Here is a 25,375-nt window from a genome sequence, read left to right as displayed (position 1 = left end):
CGGCGGCGGGGCGGGGAGCTCGCGCCCTCAGGGCCCGCTGGTTGCCGAGGCGAGCGCGCTTTCCTCCAGTGCGCAGCTCCCCCAGCTCGCCTTCTTGCTTCGCTACTGTAACGGGAGGAGAAAGGTAAAAGTGAGGGGACGGCAGCTCGCAGCCCAGCCCTTTGGTGATGCTTATTGCCTGTTTGCTGTGCTAACGGGAGCAGAGGCCCTGTGCTTGCAGGCCGTGTGAGTTTGGCCTCACTGCTGTCAGATTTTCCTTACGCTGCGTTTGGGAAGCTGTTGGGTGCACGGACCGGCTTCTGGCCGTGTGCTTTGGAGGCACCGGCTGATGTTCACTCAGAGGCTGGGCCTTTAAATACTAGAGAAAAAAAATCAAGCCCTCGATAATTTCTTCACTCTTCCTTTTTTTTTTTTCCTTTTTTTTTCCCCCTCCCCACCTGTGCGGCTGTTATCAAGAACACAGAGCCGTGATCTCCCTGCAGTTTGCCGAGTTTCTCTCCTGCCTGCTTTTGCCATGATCAAGCACTTGGCAGAGGACGTGCAAGCCAGGCTGCGCTCTGGAGTGGCGGTCACCTCGCTGGGGCAGTGTGTTGAGGAGCTTGTCTTCAACAGCATCGATGCCAAAGCAACGTGTGTAGCTGTTAGGGTGGATTTGGAAGCTTTTAAGATCCAGGTGGTGGATAATGGCTCCGGCATGGGGAGAGATGACTTAAGTAAAATGGGAAAGCGGTACTTCACTAGTAAGTGCAGCTCAGTGGCAGACTTAGAGAAGCTGACGTTCTACGGCTTCAGAGGGGAGGCTCTGGCAAGCATAGCAAACATGGCCAGTGTTGTGGAAGTTTCATCTAAGAGCAGCAAGACCGCAAAAACTTTTGTGAAACTGTTTCACAATGGGCATGCACTGGAAGTCTGTGAAGCTGAATTGAGCAGACCAAGTGGCGGAACGACAGTGACCGTGTGTAATCTGTTCCATCAGTTACCAGTGAGGAGGAGGTGCATGGATCCTGTGCTGGAATTTGAGAGGGTGAGGCAGAAAGTAGAGGCTATATCATTGATGCATCCCTCTGTTTCACTTTCTTTAAGGAATGATATTTCTTGTTCTATGGTGCTTCAGCTCCCTAAGACAAGAGACATTTACTCTCGTTTTTGTCAAATATATGGGCTGGGCAAATCTCAGAAGTTAAGAGAAATAAAGCATAAGTCTGGGGGATTTGAGATAAGTGGTTACATCAGTACTGAAGGACATTACAATAAGAATATGCAATTCTTGTATGTCAATAGAAGGCTTGTTTTAAAGACAAGACTGCATAAACTGATTGACTTTTTATTAAGAAAAGAAAGTGTCATTTGTAAGGCAAAAAGTGTCCCTGTGAGCAGACAGGGTTCCTCAAGTCCTGGTCGCCTTCGTTGTGGCCCAGAGTTGTACGGGATCTTTGTTCTCAATGTGACCTGTGCGTACAGTGACTACGATGTGTCTCTGGAACCTGCAAAAACTCTGATTGAGTTCCAGAACTGGGATGTTCTTCTAGCTTGTGTAGAGGAAGGAGTGAAAATGTTTTTGAAACGAGAACATTTATTTGTTGAACCTTGTTGTGAGGACATCAAAGAGTTTAATGAGGATAATAATTTTTGTTTGTGTAATGCTCCAGTTACGAAATCCACACTCCCTGAGGATAAGAGCATCCAAGAAAACTTTCAGAAAGCATGTGATGAAATTATAGATTCCTATGAAGTGTGTAAATTGCAATCAAAAGATGTCAAAAGAAAATCCATAGTGGGAAAAAAATCTTCAAATCCTACAGAGTCAAATACACAGGAAACTGAAATTTCCTCAAATCAGAAGATTGCTGAACTCTCTGGTCAATGTAGAAACAAAAAAGCAGAGATTCCACTGTCCAAGAAAGATGACACCACTTCTAATTTCATTATATCTGATATGTTGGAACAGGAGCCAAAAGACACAATGAGTTCCCAAAAACGGTGTGATACTCATCTGAAATCTTCAGAAAATCTCCATTCCTCTCTGACTGAAGGAGCCAGATCAGAAATAATGAAAAAAGGCAGTTGTGATGACTTGCGGCGTTGTGCTGAGAATTGTGCAAAAGGCGTAGGAAGCCAGCAAGACAAAGTTGTGCGGAAAAGCAATACGGTTTGTATCTCAAATAATACTTCTACTCGGTGGCCATCTGAGAGAGAAGACCCTACTGAAACAGCAGGGGAATCTGAAACTGTCTATGGAAGTTCATTGATAAGACTACCTCATGTAAGAGGAGATAGGGAAGCAACTGAAGTAATAGATAATGCTGGAAGAGGGACTGTTAGTTCAGTACCAGAAAAAGTGCGTTCTCACTTAGGCCTCAAAACGTGTATCATGCAAAATGAGCCACCCCGTGAACGTAAACAAACAGAAACAAATCTTGCATTAAACATGCACAGTAGGGCTTGTCCTGTGAGTGCCAAGCACACTTCCATGCACAAAATGAGTTTGCCGATTCAGTCTTTAAATGCTAAGTATATTTCCAGTAACGTGAATAAAGAATATATACCTCTCTGCAGCAGAGAAGTTGGCACGGCTGATGGAAATGAGAGGTCAGAGAATAGGAGTTTGCCTAGTCAAGCACGTGATGGGAGAGACGTGTCCATTGCCACCAGTAAAAGACATTATGAAACATCAAATGTGTCAGACTTGCCGCTGGCAACATCTTCAGGTATTCCTCACAGTAAAGCTGTAAAAAGCCCTAGAAGGCAAATAGCTGAGCCAAGATCACAGCCTTGCAAGAAGCTGAGCCTGTCTACGCAGCTGGGTTCATTAGAAAAGTTCAGGAGATATTATGGGCGTGTTAAGTGTACGCTACCAACACCATCACCAGAGCAGAGTGAATTTTGTCTCCCAGTTTCCAATGTACAAGCTAATTGTGACTTTTCAAGGAGTCAGAATAACAGTCACGGACGCTTGAGCATCTGTGAGACTCCAACTTTGGATTCTAATAAAAACAGCCATGTTTTGAGATCTTTGGATGAAGTTTTACTCTGCAGTGGAGAAACTTCACTGGACAGACGAGCCCTTTGTCGCAGCCCTTTGACGCTGTCCGATTACTCAGAGGTTAGTAAAAAAACCATGAGTAGTCAAAGATCTCCAGGATCCCTGTCATCCAAACTGTGCCAAATGAAAAGTGATCACCGAGCAGTAAAACAGCTGGGTGAACAACTCCAAACAGATTCAAGTAGAAAAGATAACCACTCTTTTGATCTTGAATCTTCAAGTAATGATTTTTTGTATAACCCTTGTCAAAGGTATAAATCTTCAGTGGAAGAAATGAGGGAAGGTTGCAGCATTTCTAAGAGGGATGCTTGCCCACAATCAGATGATTTGAGAGCAGAGTCCAGGAAATGTACTGTTAGCCTGTCACCACTCAGCAGTACTGAAGGAGAGTACACAATCTCTGCAAGCAGCGTTTTACCGTTTCCAGCAGAAAAAGATGGCATTGACATCATCTGTGAAGATGAAAGGATGTTAGATGAATCATCAAAACAAAATGTGAAAGATCCTGAGGTTCATTGCATGACTTTCCCAAGTAACTTGGCATTCTCTGGGGATAATGCAACAACAGGTAATCCCAGAGATGATTTGCGTGATTCAGACTGGCTGCAAGATTTTGATGCTTTATTGGGTAAGACAATCTACATCAATAAAGCAACAGGACTGAGCACCTACAACACTCCTCCTGAAGAGTTTCCAGCTGCCTGCATTAAAGATTTAACAACAATGGCCGTGAATGTTGTCGCAGAGAATGGTAAGATGATTTGTTGTCATAAAAATGGGATGAGGAAAACAGTATTTGTTCTGCTAGGTGCATAGAATATTTTGGTAGCTGCACCTGACACTCATACTGAAAAATCCATGGCCTTACTCATAGCAGCTGTTTGGAAAACAGAATGTGTTGGTGACTGTGGAGATAAACATGTTAACATTAAGATGTTAAAAGATGGTTTTTAATAAAATAGTGAAAAGAAATATCAGCACTTAGGTTTCACTAAGCAACATTACATGTACTGTAATCACTGTCGTAAATAATTGCTGTCGTATACAAAGGCTGCTCTGAAACGAATTCCTTCTGTTTTATTATGCTGGCCCATAACTAACATGAGAGTCAGATGTTGATGGTACAGCAGAAGAGGTTGAACGTCTCACCAATATTCCATTGCATGTTGTTGCTGTGTGAGAGATGGCAGCAAAGGGGCAGTCTGATAAAATGGTTTCTGATATGGGAGTGCATGTGAAGCAGAGGGGAAGAACTGACTTCCTCCATGTGGAAAAACTTGCACCCACTGAAATTCACTGACTCTCGCTGAACGTTTGTAGAGACCCAACAGTGGCTGTGAGCGCAGTGAAACGGTGGGTGGTGCCTTTCAGCAGTGGTAACAGCAAGAGTGTGTCACCTCCACTGGTGCAGATTTTTTTACAAGTATGGCATGCAGGCTCTTGTTCACTGCTGGCAAAAATGCATAGCTAATGGAGGTGACTATATTGAAAAATAGTGTTTTGTAGTTGACTTTGAATTTCAAAGCCACTGATTTATTAAGAATAGCGTATTGAAGGTTAGGGAAATTGCACTGGTTGGTAGCAGACAGAAAGACATAGGAATAATCCATGTCCTCTTGCAGGGGATCCATTTCCTTTGCAGAGGAAAAGGACCTGAGGGTGTTGGTTGACAATTGGCTGAACATGAGCCAGCAGTGTGCCCAGGTGGCCAAGAAGGCCAGCGGCATCCTGGCTTGAATTAGAAATAGGCAGCAAGAACAGAGAGGTGATTGTCCTCCTGTGCTCTGGTGAGGCTGCAACTTGAGTACTATATTCAGTTTTGGGCCCCTTGCTACAAGACACTGAGGCACTGGAACACATTCAGAGAAGGGCAATAAAGTCGATGAGGGGACCGGAGCACTGGCCTTATGAGGAGCAGCTGAGGGAGTTGGGATTGTTTAGTCTGGAGAAGAGGAGGCTCAGAGGGGACCTTATCACTTTCTACAGTTCTCTGAAAAGAGATTGTGGTGAGGTAACAGCAATGGGGTGAGAGGGAATGGCCTCGAGATGCACCAGGGGAGGCTCAGGCTGGATATTAGAAAAAACTTCTCCGAAAGAGTGGTCAGGGGCTCTGGAATGGGCTGGTCAGGGAAGTGGTGAAGTCACCATACCTGGAGGTGTTCAAGGAATGTGTAGATGTGGTACTGAGGAACATGGTTTAGTGGGCAACACTGATGGTAGGTGGGTGGTTGGATTAGATTATCTTAGAGGTCTTTTCTGACCTTAATGATTATCCTCCATCTCCATCTCAGCAGTAGCTGCCTGCCATCTTGTCCAGTCATAGGCCATGTACTCCGTGTGCTCAAGAGAAATGTAAGATTTTGTAGGTTACACTTAGGCATCTTTGAACTGATTAAGCTGACCATTACAGGAAAATTAATGACTTTTTTTTTTTTTCATAATCAAGTGGCTTTCTGAACAACCCAATATTCTGCATCAATATGATAATAATGTAATTGAGGCAAGTGAAATTCAATATTCAAGTGTTCTAATTGCAAATGGTTTGCGTGTATAAGGTAGAGAAGTTATTCTTGGCACCTATTCTGGTGTTACCTGTCAGAATAATAGTTTTAATAATACCTCTATGAGCTCTGAATTCTCAGTGGCCATCAGACAAGAAAATCCTAACTTCATGAGCAATGTATGTCCCGAGCAAGGCTTTCCCCTACAACAAGGAGGGAAATGCTCTTCTTTGTTTGTGACACGTATAAAACATTGGACTCCTGTTTACATAAATGATAGATGGTTCTGTGAACTTGAGAGATAATATCTCCTTGAGGCAATAACTGTAAGTTCTATCAAAGTCCAAATGAGATGGAATTCTTAATTTTGTCCCGGTTCACCAGGAATTGCATGAGGGCATCTTGTCCAGTGTGAGGTAGGAGAGTCTGGCTGAGTTTTGTGACAGTTGGATGCTGAGTTACCTTCCTGTGCTGAACTGCCAGTTTGGATTCTTGAGAGGATTCTTATCCCCCAGGGCAGAACCATCACCAGGCTTTTCTGGGATAAAGCCAACACTCAGGAGTCTGTGGACTGGCCACAGGACCTCATAGAACCTTTCCCTACTGAGCTTATCAGCGCACAGCCGGTGGATTTTTTTGTGTTTTTTTTCTTTTGGCTTTATCACTCTGCCATGTTTCCTGAATGCACACCCTTAATTTCTTAGTAGAAAGGAACTTTATTAATTCATTATTATTTCACAAAGAATAGAAATCTGAATTGTACCAAAGGAAGGGTGAAATGTTTACCACTGTGCTGGAAATCTGAGCCACTTAATAATCTTGATAACAGTGCAGGTTTGTAATATCATTAAATCATTCCTGGGCGGGTAGGAACATTGTTAGGCTAACCTTGATATCTCACATGGTCTTACTGGCTTGTAGTTTTCAGTCTTACAAGGTGCTGATGACTGCTGATAACTATTGATGGTGGTGGTAACAGATTGACAGCTCTGCCACACCTGAAAAGAGGGAAATCCAGAGTGTTTTGATTGTCTGTATGACCTCTCTTTCCTCTTAGGGTAACACTTCTGATTGCATTAATTCTTGAAGTAATCCTTATGTGATTAAGGCTGTAGCCAGTTTTTAAGAATGACAGTCTTGCAGAGGCCACATTTCCAGCTACAAGTGTATCTGAAAATTTTTATGGATGTGCTGCTATTTCTTAATGCTAGATTGCCAAATCAGCATAAGAGTCCAATTTACCCAGGGCTAAGCATACATTCACTTATGAAAATGTAATTGTAAAGTCTTTTATAATTTTGCACACTGATGAATCTGCAGAAGTAAATTTATGTTGTTCTTAGGGTTTCAGTGCAGGTGCCATCCCTTTAGAAGTGAGATTGTGCTACCCTTCCTTCCTAGACCTCGAAAAGAGAAGACTCTAGCAAGTCAGGATCAGAGAGGTAGGGCCAGCTTTCCAGGACACGGTGTACTGCTGTAAAAACAAATGAAAGAATTCTCCCAGATGTTCCAACAGGAACCCAGAATTACTCAAGGTCTGCTAACAATGGGACTGTGTGAGTCATCTCAGATCTAGAACTGGAAAAAAAAACTCTTTGAGGGTTGAAGGCAGGTTAGGGGGTACTTATTTACAGATTAAATACCCAGGTCTTTGTTGAATGATGCCAGTAGCTTAAGGAATAATTACCTAGTCCGTTCTTTGTACTCATTCCAACCTTGGAATGTGAAAAATAGCTTCAATCCACACATTCTTTTTGTGATAGAAAGGATGAAATCACTTTTTAGGTATGTAGCTTTGTCCAGAAGCAGTGGGTAGCTAAATAGGTCCTTCATTTGTTTTCTTTTGTTTTTTTTTTTTCCCTCCTCATTTTCAAGGCCTGTGGAATTGTGCTGCAGCATGCTCAGGAAGCTGCACAGGGTCTCTTCTAGATAAAGCAAACAATAGGGAAGCCCACTCTCATCTCCATTATTTACCTGTACACTCTCCCATATTACTGAAGGAAAAAAATGTAATTACACCTGTGTGAGTGAGAGGTACCCAGCATACCTTCTGCTGACAGCTTATGGTAGTGCCTGTGTTATCTGTGTGTCCCTTCCCAGGTGGTGAAGGCGAGTCTCTGCAGTCCATGCTTTCAGAATGGGATAACCCTGTTTTTGTTCGCTGCCCAGAGGTAAGCATTATCTTGCATCTCATACCAACACAGGAGTTACTTTATCTGATGTGGGGACCAAAACTGCAAGTATTGTGACTGTTCTTTAGAATTTATTCAGTGATATTTTAGACTGCAGACCTTGCAATTATGTTTTACGGGTGGTTTATATACAAGTCATTTTTGTGCATGTATTCAAAGTTGGAGAAGCAGATATTGGGCTAATCTTTTATCTTCCATCATTTCAAAAGCAAAACATTCTTGTAAGCTATCTTCTTTACAGAAACGTTCATCTTAAAATTAAAAGGTTATCAGATGGCAAAATAGTAATATATTGTCTGTCCTCTTTGTGGACAACTCATCTTTCTCCTCTGGGTGCAATGGGTCTTAAAAGTTTAGTTTACTGTAGTTGTTTTTGTAGCCTAGCAGGACTATGGCATGTGAGAGAAAACAATGTTGGAACTGTTAGAAAGACTTCCTTTGTTGTCATGAGGCAGCATTATCTTTAATCATCATGTTGTAAGTGTGTAAACTTACGTATGTAACCATTTCCACCTGCACACAATGGAGATGGAGTCACAAACCACCTGCTGGTGAATTTTTGAAAAGGAACAGTTCTGTTCATCTGTTACAGTGACAGACTCTGAGTCATTGTAGGGTGATACATTTTTTGAGACTCACTCTGCTGGGAGCTTACCGAGGCTGCTAGTCAGCATCAGGTTTTCTGATAGGTATTCACAATTAGCTGAATGCACTGAAGTTACTGGGTTATCCCAGGTGGGAAAGTAAGTGGGGATGGAAACAGAGGGATTGCTGGATTGTATCTTTAACTAGTGCTGTGATTGAGTGGAAAGCTTGGTTGTCACAATATGAAGAGCCGTTTCCAGAACGTTTTTTTTCCCAAATCTGACCTTTTTTTTTCCCCCACGTTCATCATAGGTGGCTTGAGCCTATAAACTATTCATGTAATTCACTTCTATTTTTACAGATAGCTGTTGATGTGACCAGCGGTCAGGCTGAGAATCTTGCTGTGAAAATCCATAATATTTTGTATCCTTATCGTTTTACCAAAGACATGATTCATTCAATGCAGGTACAACATGAACTATTGCTAGTTTTCATGCTATAATTCCCACTCTGCCATTGGAATTTTCTGTTGTCTCTGCCTCGTAGGAGTGAGGTATCTAGGGAAATAGATCATATCCTTAGTTTTCACAAACACAGTCAGAAATCTTGGTGTATGATATCATCAGACACACATGTCAAGCCAGATCTTCATATCTGGATAATCATCTCTCTGCAAAATGACTAAAATTCACTGGCTGCGTGGATAAATCAAGAGGCAGCCTTGTTGCTGCTTTGAAACACTGCTAACTAAATGATATTTCAACAGCTGGCTTTTTATATTTCTTGTAAATATTTGCTAGTTGATTGTCTCCTGAAATCTGTGTCCCATGGTTCTATGTTTATTGACTTTAGAAATTTAATTCTTAAGCAGAGCGATTTCAAAAGCAAATCCTAGATTTCCTGGAAAGACTTGAAATTTCCTTTTAAGATTTATATCTGCTCTGAAAAGTGATTCTTAAAAATAACATTGTAACATGAAGTCTAACTATTTTAATGCTTTTTCATTGTATATTTTAATAGTTAACTTAAAAGCTCATGTAAATGTATGGCGTCAGCTTACATTCTTGGCATTTATAGAAATCTTCAGGTGAATTCTCTCCCTCTCTTACATATTAATGACTAACAGGTTGCAAACTGGCATTATTCTCATGTGATCAGGTTGCTGACTTTGAGATTGAAGGTTCTGACTGGGTGGGACCTGGTGATATTAAGGTCAGGGTGAAGAACGATGGAAATGATTCTCCCTTCCTTATGTTGCATGTGCAGGAATAACAAGAGAAATAAAGTTATTACAGGAAACAAATTATGTTTCAAAAAGGCAGGAGAAGAAAGCTGTGAAACAGAAGGAAAAAAACAGAAAAAATGATTAATGTCTCGTATGCCTTCAAAGAAATAGGATCATCTATTCATTTTTACCTAAGAGGTGGACAATGCATGTGTTGTAAGACAGTGTTCACAGCGGGCTCTGTACCTCTGACTCAGGGAGACTCCTTCCTTATTTTGCATCTGTTAATTTAAGTATAAAAATTAGATCCTGAAAGCTTGATGCATGGCTGCTCAGTATTCCATCTGTAGATCTGGTTGATGTACGCTGGTTGGGAGGAAGTTAGGATCAACTCTGAAAAGCAAGTTAGGCATAACAAAAAGAGTGAAGAAGTTGCTTCCTGGTTACTACAAGTGATTAGCACAAACCCTTAAACACAGCTCAAATTATAAAAGGTTGTTTATATCCTGCGGGCTGTGAACAGCTTTGATTCCCAGCTCCAGGAGCTTCTACACCACCATTCTGTAAATTTCCTCCTTAATTACAAGCTCTTGTGCTTGTAACTCTTTCAAAAGACAGATTCAGAATTATTTTATTGGATATTGTGCAACTTTCTTATTTATTCCAGTCTGAACTGTTTCATGACAAATTATGGTTGTTTGACCTTCTTTTAGTGTTGTCTTATAGCCTTGCTAGAAGAATTGCTGCCTTTTCCATATTTAGCCCCTCATTGCATTATAAGGAATAATTATATAATTCCACCGTGTTGGTTTTTCTAGTCCAAATTCTTTCAGCCTTTGAGATGAGAAAAGATGTATTTCTAGTCCCCCTTCTAATACCTCTTTCTGTTACAACTGGGTGGTGATTGTTCTGAGTATCTTTCAGGTTCTTCAGCAAGTGGACAATAAATTCATTGCTTGTGTAATCAACACCAGGAATGAAATGGATAAAAAGGAAGGTAAGAGCTACTATAGGTACTAAGGTAGCTCTCAAGTGCACTTAAACTGCAGAGAGAACACAGACCTGCTTGTATTGTTTCTTGCTTTGAGATGATACTGCAAGTAGAGGAAAATGTTAGTCTTCATATGAAATTTCCTGGATCTTCTTTCTCTTTACTTTGGACATCACTGAATGTTCCGATTACCTTCAGATTAGTATTATAAAAATAGATTATACTCAAATTACTAACATCTTTCAGACTGTTCACAGTGTCTGGATATATCTGTTGCTGCAGCTTACTGAAGCTGTGTAGAAAAGGCTTTCAAAATCAGTAATTTTTGTAGCATTTTAAAGACAGTATTGAACAGAGCCATTGTTGATGACCTCAGCTTTTGTTCTGAAGTTAATTGACTATAACTTAAATGACTATGACTATATATAGGAGTTGAACTCCTATAGACAAGATTTTCTAATTGCCCTTAATTTAAATTTCTCATTCGGATCATTCCATTTCAGTTCTGTAGTGACTTTGTTCTGCCACTGGTCTTCCCCTCGCTTCACACATGTAGAACCTACTGGTGTTTATCTTGTAAATGTGGCCTCTAGGGAGCGGTCATTTTCTTCTTTCCAACCCGTGTGCTTGTTGGGTACAAAGTTACCTAGTTTTAATCTCTTACGGTACATTTTTTAGGTGGAAACCTGTTGGTTTTGGTGGACCAACATGCAGCTCATGAACGGATCCGCCTGGAGCAGCTTATTGCAGGTGAGAATGCAGATTGTTTCAGGAAAGATAGTGCACAGGAATGTGCAAACAAGAGCTGTCTTAAGGGGAAAGCTCGCTAACTAAGTTGTCGTGAGAATAAATCTGGGCTCTATGGAACCAGTAGAACACCGATTTGTCATTTTGACCTTGATCTTTAGCAGAGTGCAGCCACTCAATATTTGTAGCAGTCATAGTATTGGTAGCTGAAAATGGTTACAGTGTTTCCAGAAATAGAAAATATGCACCCTACCCACACAGACCTATCAAATTAAAATAGGCCTGATGTAATGAAAGAGTAGGAAGACAGATAGGAAAAACAATGAACAGGAAATAGAAAAAACATCAGTAAGAGTATGTGATTATGCTGTGAAGAATAAGACATTGGGTGCAGACTAAAGAGCATAGTTTGTTTGGCTCCTTTCTAGCTGAATGCCCCACTTGAAGCCTAAAATTTTTACATTCTGAAACTGTTTGCAAAGGGATAATGGTCTTTTCTGTAAGCCCATTAGCCATTGGTTTCAGTGCTAAAAAGCACAACTATCCATCAAGTGCTTAAAAGTCACTGACTTTCTCTTTCATTGAGAAATACTGTGCAGTTCCTGCAGAGAGGTTTCCAGGAAATCTGCTCCTTTCGGTGAGGTACTGAATAAAGTTGAAGACTGAAGGGAGAGATGCTTAATGAGTAGTATTTTGATTTAGCCATTTATGAGAGATTTTTCTGTGGAAAAATCGCTGTGTGTGAGTTGGACTAAATATATCAGTAGGTTTTTCTTGCTATTTAGGGTGACTCTTTTTTGGAACCGGTGGGAAAAAAACAAAGTGGCATTAACCAACTTCTCCCCTGGGACTAGATGTCTAGTTTGTGACATTCCCAGTCCTCCACAAGTTTCAGGAGAAGGCATTTTGTGGTCACTTTTAATCCAAACAGAGATTATGTGCCAAACCATAGGGTCATTAAGGGCAATGCCTGCATAAGTATTCAAAGAGGCATATTTCTAAATGTTTCATTCACAGATTCCTATGAGAAGGAAGCTACCGCATGCGGCAAAAAGAAATTTCTGTCTTCCTCTGTCTCTCCCCCTTTAGAGATCGAAGTTACAGAAGAACAAAGAAGAATTCTATGGTTGGTAATGGCCGGTAGTGCTAAACTTTGGGGGAAGATTTCAATATATTGCTAGGTTACCCCATCTGTTAATTGTTTCCTGAGTAGAAACCAGTTGGCTGTATCTATACTGTGGGAAATAGGTGTGCTTCTTGGGCACATCATTGCATCTCAAGACAAAGCCCCATGGTGTGCCATCCCTGTGCCACTGCAAAATTCTGTGGTTCCCCTGGCAAACCAAACTGTGATGCATGAGCCAGAGGAGTGTCCCAGAAGTCTCCAGCAGATCCTGCTGTCTGGAAACCAGGACTCGGAGTGCAGTGCCCATAGTATAGATACAGGAACTGATTTAATAGACTGTTGGAGAGGAGAGGGATGGGCTATGGAAAGCTTGTACTGTGAATCCTTCAAAAATGCATTCCTTAATTCTAGGTGTCTGCCAAGACTAACTAATGAGCACTGTTTCCCAAATGTTTCAGAATGGTGTACTAGTTACCATTAGGAAATTTAACTTTTGTATTGCAACAGTTTAGAACTAGATGCAGAATCACAGAATCACAGAAACACCAAGGTCGGAAAAGACCTACAAGATCACCCAGTCCAACCATCCACTAATCACCAATAGTTCTCACTAAACCATGTCCCTCAACACAAAATCCAAACATTCCTTGAACGCCTCCAGGGTCAGTGACTCCACCACCTCCCTGGGCAGCCCATTCCAGTGCCTGACCACTCTTTCAAAGAAGTAGTATTTCCTAACATCCAGCCTGAATCTCCCTGAAGTTCTCTGCTAACTTCCACAGGTCTCCTTCATTGTTATTCTCAAACTCTCCTTTTTTTTGTGATGCCTTTGGCAAACTCAGTAGCTTTTAAATCATTCTTTATTAAAATTGCTGCCTATTTTAGGGATACACTCGTTTGGTGGAATGTCCTTTTTGGGTGTATTCCAATTATAACAGTATCACTGGTATATGTTTGGTAACTCTTTTGTGTAACAATGGCAAATACCAGAAATTGTAGAGGAAAGTGTAAAGGATCATTATGTACCACCTGCTGTATGAAAAATGTGAGAATATAACCGTGGCTGCTCATAATTCAACAATGTTTGGATGCCTTTGTTTCTATCCTTTAATGATATTCTTGCCAATATCACAATATTTTTAGTGCCTCTAGGTCAACTCTGAATTATTTTTACACTAATCTTTGAATATCTTTGTATCTACTTTTGATGGCCAACACTGAATACAATACACCAAATGTCAGTATCCCACTGATTTCTGCTGCTATGCAATTGTTCCCCTGTCTTCTGTCTGTTACATCCACACTTCGTATTTTGTCTGTTGGTTTTGGCTACAGCTGATAGACAGCACAAACTGCTTGCTCTGCTTGCTTATTGAACTGCCATGACAGTGAAACATAGAGGGGATTTTTGAATTTTTGCTGTTTAATGTAGAAATCACCAAAGTGTACACAAACATCAGACTATTTGATAATGATTGCTGACAGTTTCTTCTCTTTTTGATGACAAGTTATCCTCTTTTTTGTGTATTTTTCCATCCATAGGGAGACGTGTCAGATTAATTAAAGGCTGTTCTTTCCTTGGCTCTCTTTGCCTTATTTAACAGGACATGAGTTCTTTAGACCAGCATAAATCTCTTAAAATATTTTTCTGTCATAAGTATTTGCTGTTATGTGTCAATTGAAATCACTGTTTTTTAGGCTAGACTTAAAGCAGTCTTTGTAGTGCATAACTTTAATGTTTGGAGGATGTGTAGTGTTGCTATTTATGTGATATTTTTTCCTTGAATCAGACATCTTGTGCATCTTTAGAAAACAAAAATTTATACATTTAAATGTAAAGCTCTCTGTGAATTACAGAAAAATTGTACCTAGATCTTGTGGCTGAGGAACATACAATATGCATAGTTGATTGGAGTGAAAAATTGGAGTAGAATGCAGAGTAAAAGGGCAAAATTAACTGGAATCTGAAGTATGATTTTCAAGATCAGAAACTTTTAGGAAGAAACACAGAGACTACACAAATATCCATTTAAGCTGTGAAGAAGTAGCTGCTTCTGTCTTACTTGTTTTGGTTGTTATTTTATTTTTTCTTCAGGTGCTGCTACAAAAATTTGAAGGATCTGGGCCTTGAATTATCATTTCCTGAGACCAACAACTCCTTGATTCTAGTGAAGAAAGTGCCACTGTGTTTTACAGAAAGAGAGGCCAATGAACTACGACGGAAAAGACAACCTGTCAATAAAAGCATTGTGGAGGTCAGCGGTGGATATGGAGCAAAGCAATTTGTGATACTGGCTTTTTTTCTGTGTTAAAGGCCCAAAGTATAGCATATCTTTCTTACAAGAGAGGCAAAGAAGTTCTCTTGGCCAGTGTAGGTGCCATCTCTTTTAGTAGCTAAACAGTCCTATAGTTGAAATCCCTGAACTATAACAGAAATGACAGAAATCTGTTTCAGACTTGAGATAGTGGAAAAGCAAAGAAATGTAGTAGGCAGATCAGATGTTTAATCAGTTTTCTGCTCATCCTTTTAAGGAAACTGATGCAGAGAAACCAAGTAATTAGATTCAAGTCTGAAAAGACTTGGGGAGATCAGGACTTGCACCTGAATCTTTTTCTGTGGTCAGTGTACAAGAAACTGCATCATTTTTCCTGAGGTGTATCCAGAACTTATACACAGATGTGGAGAAGGGGGATATGGGCAGTAAAAGTGAGAAATACCAACTTACTGTCTTACCTTTTTGTTTTCAGGAGTTTATTAAGGAACAAGTTGAGGTGAGTAGCTATCTGCTTCTAAAGTTGACTGCAGTAACGCAAAGCTTATTGAAAGAACCGGAGGGAAGAAGTGTGTTAAACACCGGAGATGTAGATTTAGGTCATTTGAAGCTCATTCTTGTTACAGTTCTCCTCATCCTTCATATTAAATGGAATGTAAGATGATGTTCTCGTACTAATTTTAGCTAGTGCAGACCACGGGAGGAGCACGAGGGACAATGCCTCTGACATTTCTGAAGGTGTTAGCTTCCCAAGCCTGTCACGGTAAGGAAACTGTACATTTCTTTCATTCTTCCATTTATTTTTTAGCCTTGCTATTTCCTTATGACATAATTCCTGGGGTAGTGGTTTCAGAATGTGTTTGCAGGAATTGCAGGGTTACAGACTGTTTCATAGGGATGAGGAGATAACAGCCCATTTTCATGGTGTGTCACTACATTCCAAAGAATGGCTTTCGTGGCTAAAAGGCAAGACAGAGATTGCAGATAGCCTTGTGAATTTGTGGAAGCTAAAGATAACAGACACTTCTTGTAATGTTCTGCTTTAATTTTCTCTGGATGCCATTAAGAGCCCACTTGTGAGAAAGGAATTAGCGGCAGGGCTGGCGTTTGCTTTTGGAGCTCATGCCTGTCAGTGGCAAGTGTATAGAACTCATATCAGTTCTATAGAATTGATAAAGGCTATCTTCTGGTTCTACTATCTCTTGGCATGTGAGCTGATTGCATCTTCAGCCCTAAAAAAAGTCTATTACAACACTATCTGAAAAGCTGGAATCTAATAATCCTGCAATCCATTAGAATTGGATTAGATGGAACAGTTTAGGCTTTACACAGCTGATCATTATGCAGTAGTGTGGTTAATTGAGCTAAGCCTTAAGCCAGCTTTTGCTGTTAGTCTGTCTTTGGGAGCCGCCTTATTTTCTTTGTAAGTAGCAGTTGTGGAGGGAGGTCTGTTGGGTGGTTTGAATTCTCTCTGGCAGCATGTGCAGGAATTTCATTTTGTTCCAGGAGCTATTAAGTTTAATGACAGTTTGACTTCAGAAGAGAGCTGTCGGCTCATGGAAGCTTTGTCATCTTGCCAGCTGCCCTTCCAGTGTGCTCATGGAAGACCTTCCATGATGCCCCTTGCAGACATTGACCATCTACAGCAGGAAACGCAGGTACTGCGTGGGGTACCGGCAGGGAGCAGCACGCTCTGCATTATCAGAGGCATCTCTTGTATGCGTGTTAGAAATTGAACCACCACTGCTGCATCTTACCTGAACTTTTATGTAGCTGTTATTAGCAAAATAAAACTTGAGAGAATTAAGCCTCTGTTCTGCAAAAACTTTGGCAATGATTTTACCATGTTCCATTTGAATGACTGCACTGACTTGAATGGAGTCAACTAATGTTTAAAGTTGAGCATGTATTTAAAGCAGTTCAGTTTATGAGTGTAAAACTTTGAAAACATGGAAATGCGGATATTCTGCCGGGAGCAAAGATGCTAAAGATTAAACACCTGCTGCCCCAAAGTTGAAGATGCCATAAAAAATCCTTACTCTTTCCCTTTTGCAAATATACTATAATAAGTTACTAAATTAGCTTCTGTGGGAAATCATGTGGGACTTTGAATTAGACATGAAAAAATGGGAATGTTTCTATTAGATAAAAGAGTATGGAGGCACTGAAGTTGGTTTACTTATGACTTAGCGCTGCTTCACTTTTCTCCCTCCAGGCTAAACCTAACTTGGCGAGACTGCGGAAGATGGTGCGAGCATGGCAACTGTTTGGAAACAAAGACCCTAACCTAAAAAGGTAAGGCTGCAAACTGCAGATTCCATAAGTGTTGGCACGATCCAGGTTCTCTTGTTGTTAAATAACATCTTGTGTGGAGCAATGTTCTCAAGCCAGCGCAGTAACCAAAGTTTTGCCCTGAGCACTGACCTAAGAAGAGACCAGCCAGAAGAATGTGGCAGAAGCCCACTGTTGGAGCTTGGAGAAGCATCTTCAGCACTAAGGAACTGTGTTGTAAACCTGAGTCACATGTCAGTGCTTGACTATTGATGTCAAGAAGTTGCATCCAGTCACAGTTGCTGCAAGCATGGCCAGAGACTTTTAATTAATGTATTTTAGAGTGTTTGAAATGGAAGAGGTATTTATTAATAAAATTAATTAAACTTTCCTTAGGTTTCTGACAGTGGTTGGAATGAGGACTGACCAGCTTCTTAGTAAAAAACAGGTTTGACATAGGCTTAGGTAGGCCTATGTCTTTTTAACTAGGCAATCAGTGACACACCCAGCTCTTTTCTCCCACTTCCCTGCAGTTTGCATTCTTGAGTGAATGATTTCTAAACCCTAGCATAGCCCCACTTTATCAGTGTACAGAAACAACTAAACAGCTCATTGCATTTCTTACAATAGGCACAGTTTTCTTTCCTCATGTTCCAGTTCTATTTTGTATCACATTCTGAGCTAGACAGGACATGATCGTTTTAAAACAGTAAATGATAATCACTGGTATCTTTGTTCTGTGTAAAACAAAGCAAGGAGTGGAAGCTTCTTTCCTTTGGTGCCTCAGCTGTGATGTAGTGTATTAACATACATTGATAAAAGGGACTACGAAATGATCTGGTCACACTGCGAGAGCCTGAGATTTCTAAGCCGTTCTATGCTGCCCCTCACAAAAAGCATGAAGTTTCAGAATGAGACAAGATGTCCACCCAAGAAGAATAATCAGTCACCCGGTAGTAAAGGAGAGGGAAGGCCCTCAGACTAAAATCAGAGAAGCAAGAACTTGAGTTTTGCCTTCTGATGCAGAGGCGAACAAACTTGCTGGCAGGCCTTCTGAAGTCTACCTTTCATCAAGAATGGAATTTCTATTCCAGCATTTTCCAAATAACTGATTTGTATTTCAGTAGCTTAACAAAACTTGTCCAAAAGATCTACCAAAGGTTCAGTTTTGAAGTACGAGGTCACTGGCACTTACATTTTAGGTGAAAGCATGCGTTAACCTTACTTCTGCAGCACAAGTACAGGCAGCTCACTGCACTCATAAAACCCTGATTATTTAAGGAAACTAATTCTGCATGGAAAATAATTAACACTGAGAGCACTGTAAACAGCATTTATTGCAGCACTCTTTGAAATAACAGCGCAGCTGCCCCAGAAAACGACATTTTGCTGTTTCAAAATTGGTTAGCATCTTCAGGTGGCTCGTAACAAAGCAGAGGGTTCAGGACAAGTACAAGAACTGTCTTCTGCTGCTTTTTGGTAGGTAAGATTGCACCGAGCATATTCCCTACCAGTTCCCAACAGCAACCCACCTTTGCAACATCTGCTTTAATTAGCTGCTGTCTCTTTCTAAAGAGAAAGACTGGACAAGTTTGGACAGTAATACGCTTCTTGGTGTTAGAGTTCATAGTCATCTGGATGGTAGAGCTCACTCATGAGGCGGTAGATGTAAGAAGGTGCATTACCCCCAATGTTAGAAATGAAGAGAGTAATGAGCTCTGGAGGGACGTAGTCAAACACTGGGCAGTGAACATTAGTCTTTGCCAGGATCTCTCCTGAAAAGAAAAGAGCAGCAGTATTAAGACATAAGCAAACCAAAGAAAGTATATTTAGCCTTCTGCACTTCTTCCTGAGTTCCTAGAGAAACTGGTTGGGCCCATGACATCCTGAAGTCCTTACTGGGATATCCTGAATCCTTTCCAAGTTCCTCACCAATGCCTTTGAATTGTAAGTATACAATAATCTTGGATTGGAGCAACATCCTCTGCTCTTTTGGTAGTTTTTACTGATAGTAGCCCCAAATCCTCTCTGATGCAGATTTACTAACTCGTAGCAAGCCTGCTGATTGGAAGTAGAATTTGTATCCCAATGCCGCCAAAGTTACCACCTAAACAAAAGCTCATAAGGCCAAAAACAAACCTGAGCCAAACTTAATATATTAATAGTTTCAGAAGTCTATCACACAAAAATGTGTCATTGAAAGTAACATTCCTAGCTGAAAGGGGGAGACTGTGAGCAGCCACCTTTCTAAAGAGGACACTGGAGTGGAAAACTCACTGCAGAAATACCTGATCTGATTGTTGAAACTCAGTAACAAAGTTTCAAGAAATTACATGAGTTTTAGGAAGAAGAGCAAGCTGCATTCATTGTTGGGCATCTGTTGTGTCCCACAGGAAATTGCCACCTGTCTGGCACCATTATCACAATCCTACAATAAAATGCTGAACAATGCAGACCAGAAGCAAAACTAAAAAGATGGATAATGTTCCAAAAAAACTTTTCTGTATTCTCTATAGTAAAAAAGCTACATATAAAATGGAATGGTTCCCAGCACGTTTTTTTCCCCTTAAGACAATAGGAAATGATTTGGGGTCTCAGACAGTGTTACATTAACATTTTGTACCAAATATTAAAACAAACAAACAAACAAACAAACAAACAAAAATATATATTTTATAATATAAAATAGAATATAAAACAACCATTGCCTGGACTGGCTTGACCAGTACCTTCTGTGAATGGCAGCACTTCTTGTGGTGACACAAACTTGTGGAATGAATCTTCTTCATTAGGGAACTGGATGAGACGGAGTACAAGAAGGTCAAGAAAATAAAGAGCATCTCATTATCCTAGTGAAAACATCCTAGGTGCTAGAAGGAACTGAAGCAGTGGAAGATTTGCCAGGAAACAATAAAGCTCTTTACAACAATCACATAGTACCCATGCCCAGTACTTCAGTAGCATCTACAGTGAAAGGAACTTCTAGAACCTCCTGTGGCCTGTCTGTCCTTTTGCAATGCCTAGGGAACCAGAGCAGAGATGTGACTTTTCAGTCTGCAATTTAATCTGACAACACTGAAAATACTGAGCATAGGAAATAGAGGGCATCTCCATCTGCCACTTCTGTAGGTACAAAGGATCTTTCACTTCTAAAAATATACACAGAAGAAAAAGAATGGTGATGTCACTCTCTAGTAGCATTGGCTCACTCATCTAGTGGCAACCTTATACTCTGTGCACCTATTACTCAGCAGATTTTGCAAAGAATTTAGCATTGCAGGGAGAGCTTTGAGACCTTGACCTGTGCCAGATCTGGGTGAAGATCTCCTATCTGAAATAACAGCACTACATGGAGGAGATGACTCATCTACCAATCCTACCTTGGGCCATGTGGTGCTGTCCACCCTAAGCTTTCACAAGCAAATATCACTCCCTTATCTCTCTTTAAAGAAGGTGCAGAACTGAAGAGGTGCTGTGCTTACCTGGGGTGAGAGCTTGAACATGGGGGCACATACAATAAGTGGTGTGGAGTGGTGTTTAGCTGCTAGTGCCAGAGTGTGAGTCCCACTCACAGCAATCAGTGCACCGTTGGCCAGGATTGTCTTTGTACCAATGATAACCTTAAAAGACACGTTAGCATTAGAGAGCATCTATCACAGCAAACTGAGGAAGATGAGCTTCCTGGCTGACACCCTTCTGAGTAAGATGGAGTTTGTCAGAGCAGTCAGCAAGCAGCTGGAGTTGCAGGGCACCTGGATGCCTGATCTGTTTTGTGTGGCTTTGGCTCTGCACCAATATGTTCCTCTCCCAGCAAGAGCACAACTCCAGCACAGTGATGCCAGCACAGAGAACTTACAGGACAAACATATGCTCTACTGCAGAGACTACCATGCAGAAGCTGGGTTGTGTTCCCTGTTCTGCTACAAGCCTAAAAAGTAAGCTGGTCATTTGATTGATTGCTCTCCTGGGTTGGATTCTCACAACTTTTCTGATCATTAGCGACTAAGGCAGAAAATCCTATCACTATGCTGATAGAGTCATCACAATTATTAGGGATTGCACAACATCTCCCTATCTGTAAACAGGGATTATTACAATTTTGAGTATCGCTGAAGAAAGACATAAATCACAGATAGGATCTGTAGGTGATTTGGAAGGCCCAAGCAGCAAACCTGCCACGAACTCCCACCAGTAGCAAAGCCCTCCTTACCTTGTTGACTCGAGACATGACAGCAAAAATAGCGGCATCACTCATGACCGTAGTTTCGATGTTCTCTTTAGATAGTCGGACAGCCATTTCATGACCCTGAGAAGAGGGAGAATATAATTGTGTCCCTGAAACCCAGCTCCTGCACTGCAGTTGTAGAGCACTCAATCCCTGCCTGAACTGCAGAAAACATCAAGCAGCAGACCACAAACACAGCTCTCTGACTGAAGGACAGAGAGCAGAGCAACGAGTCGTCTTTAATCTTTCAACTGCAGAAGCATTCCTGTAATGTTCCACTTCAGCAGGTGTTCTGCTGACAGCTTGTCTCCAGATACAAGAATATGTGTATGTGCAATATGACAACACAGCCTGGGCCTTACCTGACAGAAAGGTGCACACTCTGCCACAATGACCTGGAACTTCCGTTTGCGGGCAGCTTCCTTCAGGAAGGCCTCAACAGTGCGTGAGTAGCCGATGGTCATGATCACCTCGTTGGAATGGATGTGCTCCAGTGCCTGCATGGCAATGTTATCGGTGGTGCCCTCTGTAACAGAATGAAGTTATGAGTGGAAAAGAAGCCAGCAAAAGCAACATCTGTGCAGCTGTGCTTCAGTTACATATTTTACCAGAGTGACTCTACAAATTCTGGTAGAGCAGAAGCTCCATCACTACAGAAGTGGGCTGTGCCAGCACCAGACAAGCACCATGCCCACATGATGGATGTTCCAGTTTTACAGTTCAGCAGCACTACAACCGTGTACAAAGGAGACCTAGGCTTCAGGAGGAGCTCTACATGTCTGTTGTACGATAAGGTTGTAGGATAAGAAAAACACATCACAGTACTTTGGGCAAAAGGGTGAAATAATGCTTATTGGGATTATGTCCAACCTTGGCAGACTGCTGATACTCTACTTCACAGGGCTCAGTTTAAGACTTCCCAAAAAACCAATAGCATGGGCAGACACCCCTGTTTCTAATGCTTCTTTGAACCAAAAAAAGCACACCTATTCCCATTACTTCAGATTAAACCACCCAGTTCTTCGGTGTCATCTTTCCAGGTAAGAGCAAAAGGAAGCATCAGCCCCATCCCATAGAGATCTCTGTTCATGAGCTATTTTAGCCCCGCCCATACCTAGCTCTATCAGCAGCTCATTGATAGCTTCAATAACGTTTGCTCTGAGAGAAGGGTAAGGAGTGCTGAAATCCTCACTCAGTCCTCCAGAGGTCAGAAGTTTGTGCAGGGAATCTTGCTGATCACTTTCCTCACTGCGCCCATGAAGTCTGCAGAGAAAAAGCCCTTCAGCCTCAGGAGAGCATGCAGGTGCAGAGCCTAACACAAAGCAGCTAGCATCCCCACAGCACAGCACGTGGGTGTGAATGGAGAGGAAGGAAAACCATATGCAGGGGTCATGTCACACCAAAGAGCTTGCCTAGCCATCTCTGGCAGAACCTGAAGCTCTGCCAGTGAGCGCTTCCCAAAGCTGCATCCAAGCACAGCAGGTGGAGAGCAGTACTCACAGCTACTGCTGCAGTGGAACAGACCCTCCTGGGGATGCAATAGAAATGGCCAGGTCAGAACCCAAACTGCTCTGGGGAGGGGAGCTTTTGCATCTACTAAAGGAAATGTCATCAGCTATTTTGAAAACCACTGGTCCATTGGTAGTGGTGCCCTTCCCTCTATTATTAAACTTATCGAATCCCTCTGTAGAAGATGCTGGAACATGGAACAGCAGGTGATAAAAGCAATCTCACAAAAGCAAAACACTCTGCAGGAGCCTGCTCTGGGTTCTTGGGGGGGCAGAGAGAGCACAAGAAGCACCTCACCGGCCATACTCCTCCCGAATGACCTTCAGCACACGCCGCACCATGTTGCCCACTGTGGTCTCGGATGGCTGTGCTGCTGTCATCCGCTGGCCCTCCGTCCGGATCAGATCCATCAGCTCCCCTGAAAGAGGGCACAGTCTCAGTTATAAACTGCCTGCGGCTGCCCTGTGCACATGTCAGACACCGGTAACACAACGCCAAGGCAAAGCACAGACGTGTGCAAAAAGCAACGCCACAGTTTGCACCAGAGGATTTTTGGGTAATGTGAATCACCTGCATACAATGCAGACTTGGAACCTATGAAAGATCATAAGAGATGAGTATGGAGAAGAGGAAATTCTTCTGCAGGTGAGATGAGCAGCATTCTGACTGACATCCCGAGCTTTTAGAAAGACCTTTACGTATACCCCATGCACAGGATGGCAAACTCGGGACGCTGAAATTAACTACCTAAAAGTGGGAGCCATATCCCAAGAAGCTTTTGCGAGGAACTGCATACAGAAACAGCTGCCGACAAAAGAAGGAAGCCCAAGCCCAGTCCCAGCCCACGGCACAGCTCTGACAGTCTCGGGGTGGGCGAGGAGCGCGGGCAGACACGGGCGACTCAGAGGGAGCCCGGACCCCGCCGGCCACGCTCGGAGCCCCGCCCACAAAGCTCCCGGGGCTCCCCGCTGCCGCCCTCCCCCCGCCAGGCCGCAGCCCGGCCCTCACCGGCCCATCCCCACCGCCCGTGCGCGATAATCTTTCGCAGCAGCGACAGCGTCTGCCGCGCCGTGTCCTCAGAGCGTGGCCTCTGCCCGCCGCCCCGCAGCCGCGACACGAAAGCCTCGATCTGCTCCGACAGCTCCAAGCCGCGCTCGGCGGCACCCGGCATGGCGACGGCCGCGACACCGCCGCACGGGCGGGAGAAACTCTTCCGCTTCCGCCCCTCTCCCGCCCCATTGGCGGACACTGCGGACACTGCTCCCGCCCCGTAGCGGCGCGGCCAATGAGAGGCGCGGGGCCGGGGCTGCCGGCGCCCTCGTTACTCGGGAGACGGGCGGCGACCCGGACCCAGGAGGCGGGAAGAGCCCGCCCGCGGCATTGACTTTGGAGCGGGCCGCGCTCGTGGCGCAGGGAGCCAAAGCAAACCGGCTGGAAGGGCGCAGCTCCCGGCGGCCCGGCCCTTCCCGCTGGCAGCGCCTGGATAAGGCAGGAATGCGGCTCCGTCTCGTCCGCTTCCCGGCGCGCCGCGGCCACGGCGCAACGCTGCAGCGCCGCTCCGGCCCGCCGCTCTGCTGGGCCGAGGAAGCAGAGCAGGCTGCCAGCCGGACACCAGCGGCGCCTCGGCGATGTACCGCAGCAGCTCGCGCCCAGCGCCCGGGCTGCTCCGGTGTCCCCTGCTGCTCCTGCGTGCCGGGAGGCCGGCCGGCTTCCCCGAGCGGCAGGCGGTCACACGCTCGGGTCTGTGCTGGAGAGGTCCGCCGCATTACACGGGAGGACGCTGCTGCCCGGCTGCCCCTCTGCGCAGCCGCACTGCAGCCAGGCCGCGAGCCGTGCCTGCCGCTGGGTGCCGGCATGCAGACGCCGCTCCCACGCACGCACCCTGGGAGCGGGCACGCGGGGAATGGGCCAGAGAAAAATGCATTGCGTTGGAGCTTTCCTCTGTTTGTTTACTTATCTGGCTCATAAACAGAGCAGCTCTCCGAGATTAGGCAGGAGGGAGCGAGAGGAAGGGAAACCAGTCCGGGGGTTGTGACCTCCGTGTGGATGCGGGCTGTTTACATTCCCTGCTCCAGTCCCAGGAGCTGTTGAGGGGCAGTTTCTTCTCAGCCCTTGCCAGGCTGCAGGGTTTGCGAGCTCCACGCTCACGCTGCCCGTTCCCTGCAGCACGTCCCGCCGGGCAGTGCCGCCGCAGCCAGCCGAGGACAGCTGCCAGCCCGGTGTCCCTCGGGGGGCAGAGTTCTGCTTTCAGCCCGCTGCCCCGTATTTCATGAATGAAAGCCTCTGAATGGGGATTTGGGAGCGGTTAGCCTGCGGCCGCGGTAGCTGAGCCGAGCCAGAAGCTGCCTTTCTCTGGAGAACTGGAAGGCATACACCGGGCTCTGGCTGCTTGGCAGGACCGCGGCTGAGGGACATCTGGTTGTCAGGGGCCAGCAGCTGCCGCCGGGCTCCAGTGCGTCGGTCTGAGCACCCAGGAGGAGTGAGGAGGGAGGGGAAGTGGGGTGGCATGGTCCCGGCCAGGGCAGCCTAGGGCATGTGGAGAGGTGACTGGAGACCTCTTGGTGTCCTGGTATATCCAGTAACGTCTTGCTGTCTAGCACGCTGTGGAGGTGGAGAGCTCCTTGGTGGGTCCTGGGCAGCTGTCCAGAGCAGAAGCTAAACTCTGCAACCCCTCTCTTGTCTGCCTC

General features: G+C 43.7%; 2 protein-coding genes across 2 annotated transcripts; one reads left to right on the top strand and one right to left on the bottom strand.

Annotated features, from left to right (window-relative positions):
* The first annotated feature begins 10 nt into the window (after positions 1-10).
* Positions 11-17,345, top strand: MLH3 (mutL homolog 3). Its single transcript, XM_042813670.1, has 12 exons — positions 11-124; positions 455-3,794; positions 7,645-7,715; positions 8,683-8,787; positions 10,471-10,543; positions 11,216-11,287; positions 12,302-12,410; positions 14,506-14,665; positions 15,159-15,182; positions 15,368-15,446; positions 16,190-16,341; positions 16,899-17,345. The coding sequence occupies exons 2-12, from the start codon at positions 515-517 to the stop codon at positions 16,980-16,982; spliced, it is 4,209 nt and encodes a 1,402-aa protein (XP_042669604.1). The 5' UTR covers positions 11-124; positions 455-514; the 3' UTR covers positions 16,983-17,345.
* A 928-nt stretch (positions 17,346-18,273) lies between these two features.
* On the bottom strand, positions 18,274-23,868 carry EIF2B2 (eukaryotic translation initiation factor 2B subunit beta). The gene is made up of 8 exons (XM_042813671.1): positions 23,697-23,868; positions 22,986-23,106; positions 22,294-22,442; positions 21,542-21,705; positions 21,165-21,260; positions 20,437-20,574; positions 19,684-19,750; positions 18,274-18,729 (listed from the first exon to the last, which is right to left on the bottom strand). Exons 1-8 carry the CDS (start codon positions 23,857-23,859, stop codon positions 18,572-18,574), a joined length of 1,056 nt encoding a protein of 351 aa, XP_042669605.1. The 5' UTR covers positions 23,860-23,868; the 3' UTR covers positions 18,274-18,571.
* Between the last annotated feature and the right edge of the window lie 1,507 nt (positions 23,869-25,375).

This window comes from Centrocercus urophasianus, unplaced genomic scaffold (assembly GCF_019232065.1).
Source record: "Centrocercus urophasianus isolate 14NV4802_14NV808 unplaced genomic scaffold, USGS_Curo_1.0 seq_14, whole genome shotgun sequence".
Taxonomy (NCBI): domain Eukaryota; kingdom Metazoa; phylum Chordata; class Aves; order Galliformes; family Phasianidae; genus Centrocercus; species Centrocercus urophasianus.
This window is presented reverse-complemented; position numbering and strand designations above follow the sequence as displayed.

Excerpts from the sequence above, each read along its gene's own strand:
- MLH3 (XM_042813670.1), top strand. The coding sequence starts at position 515 with ATGATCAAGCACTTGGCAGAGGACGTGCAAGCCAGGCTGCGCTCTGGA. Across the intron at positions 10,544-11,215 it reads TGAAATGGATAAAAAGGAAG|GTGGAAACCTGTTGGTTTTG; the intron begins GTAAGAGCTACT and ends TACATTTTTTAG. Across the intron at positions 11,288-12,301 it reads CCTGGAGCAGCTTATTGCAG|ATTCCTATGAGAAGGAAGCT; the intron begins GTGAGAATGCAG and ends TTTCATTCACAG.
- EIF2B2 (XM_042813671.1), bottom strand. The coding sequence starts at position 23,859 with ATGCCGGGTGCCGCCGAGCGCGGCTTGGAGCTGTCGGAGCAGATCGAG. Across the intron at positions 21,706-22,293 it reads TGAGCTGCTGATAGAGCTAG|AGGGCACCACCGATAACATT; the intron begins GTATGGGCGGGG and ends ATTCTGTTACAG. Across the intron at positions 19,751-20,436 it reads TGTTCAAGCTCTCACCCCAG|TTCCCTAATGAAGAAGATTC; the intron begins GTAAGCACAGCA and ends CGTCTCATCCAG.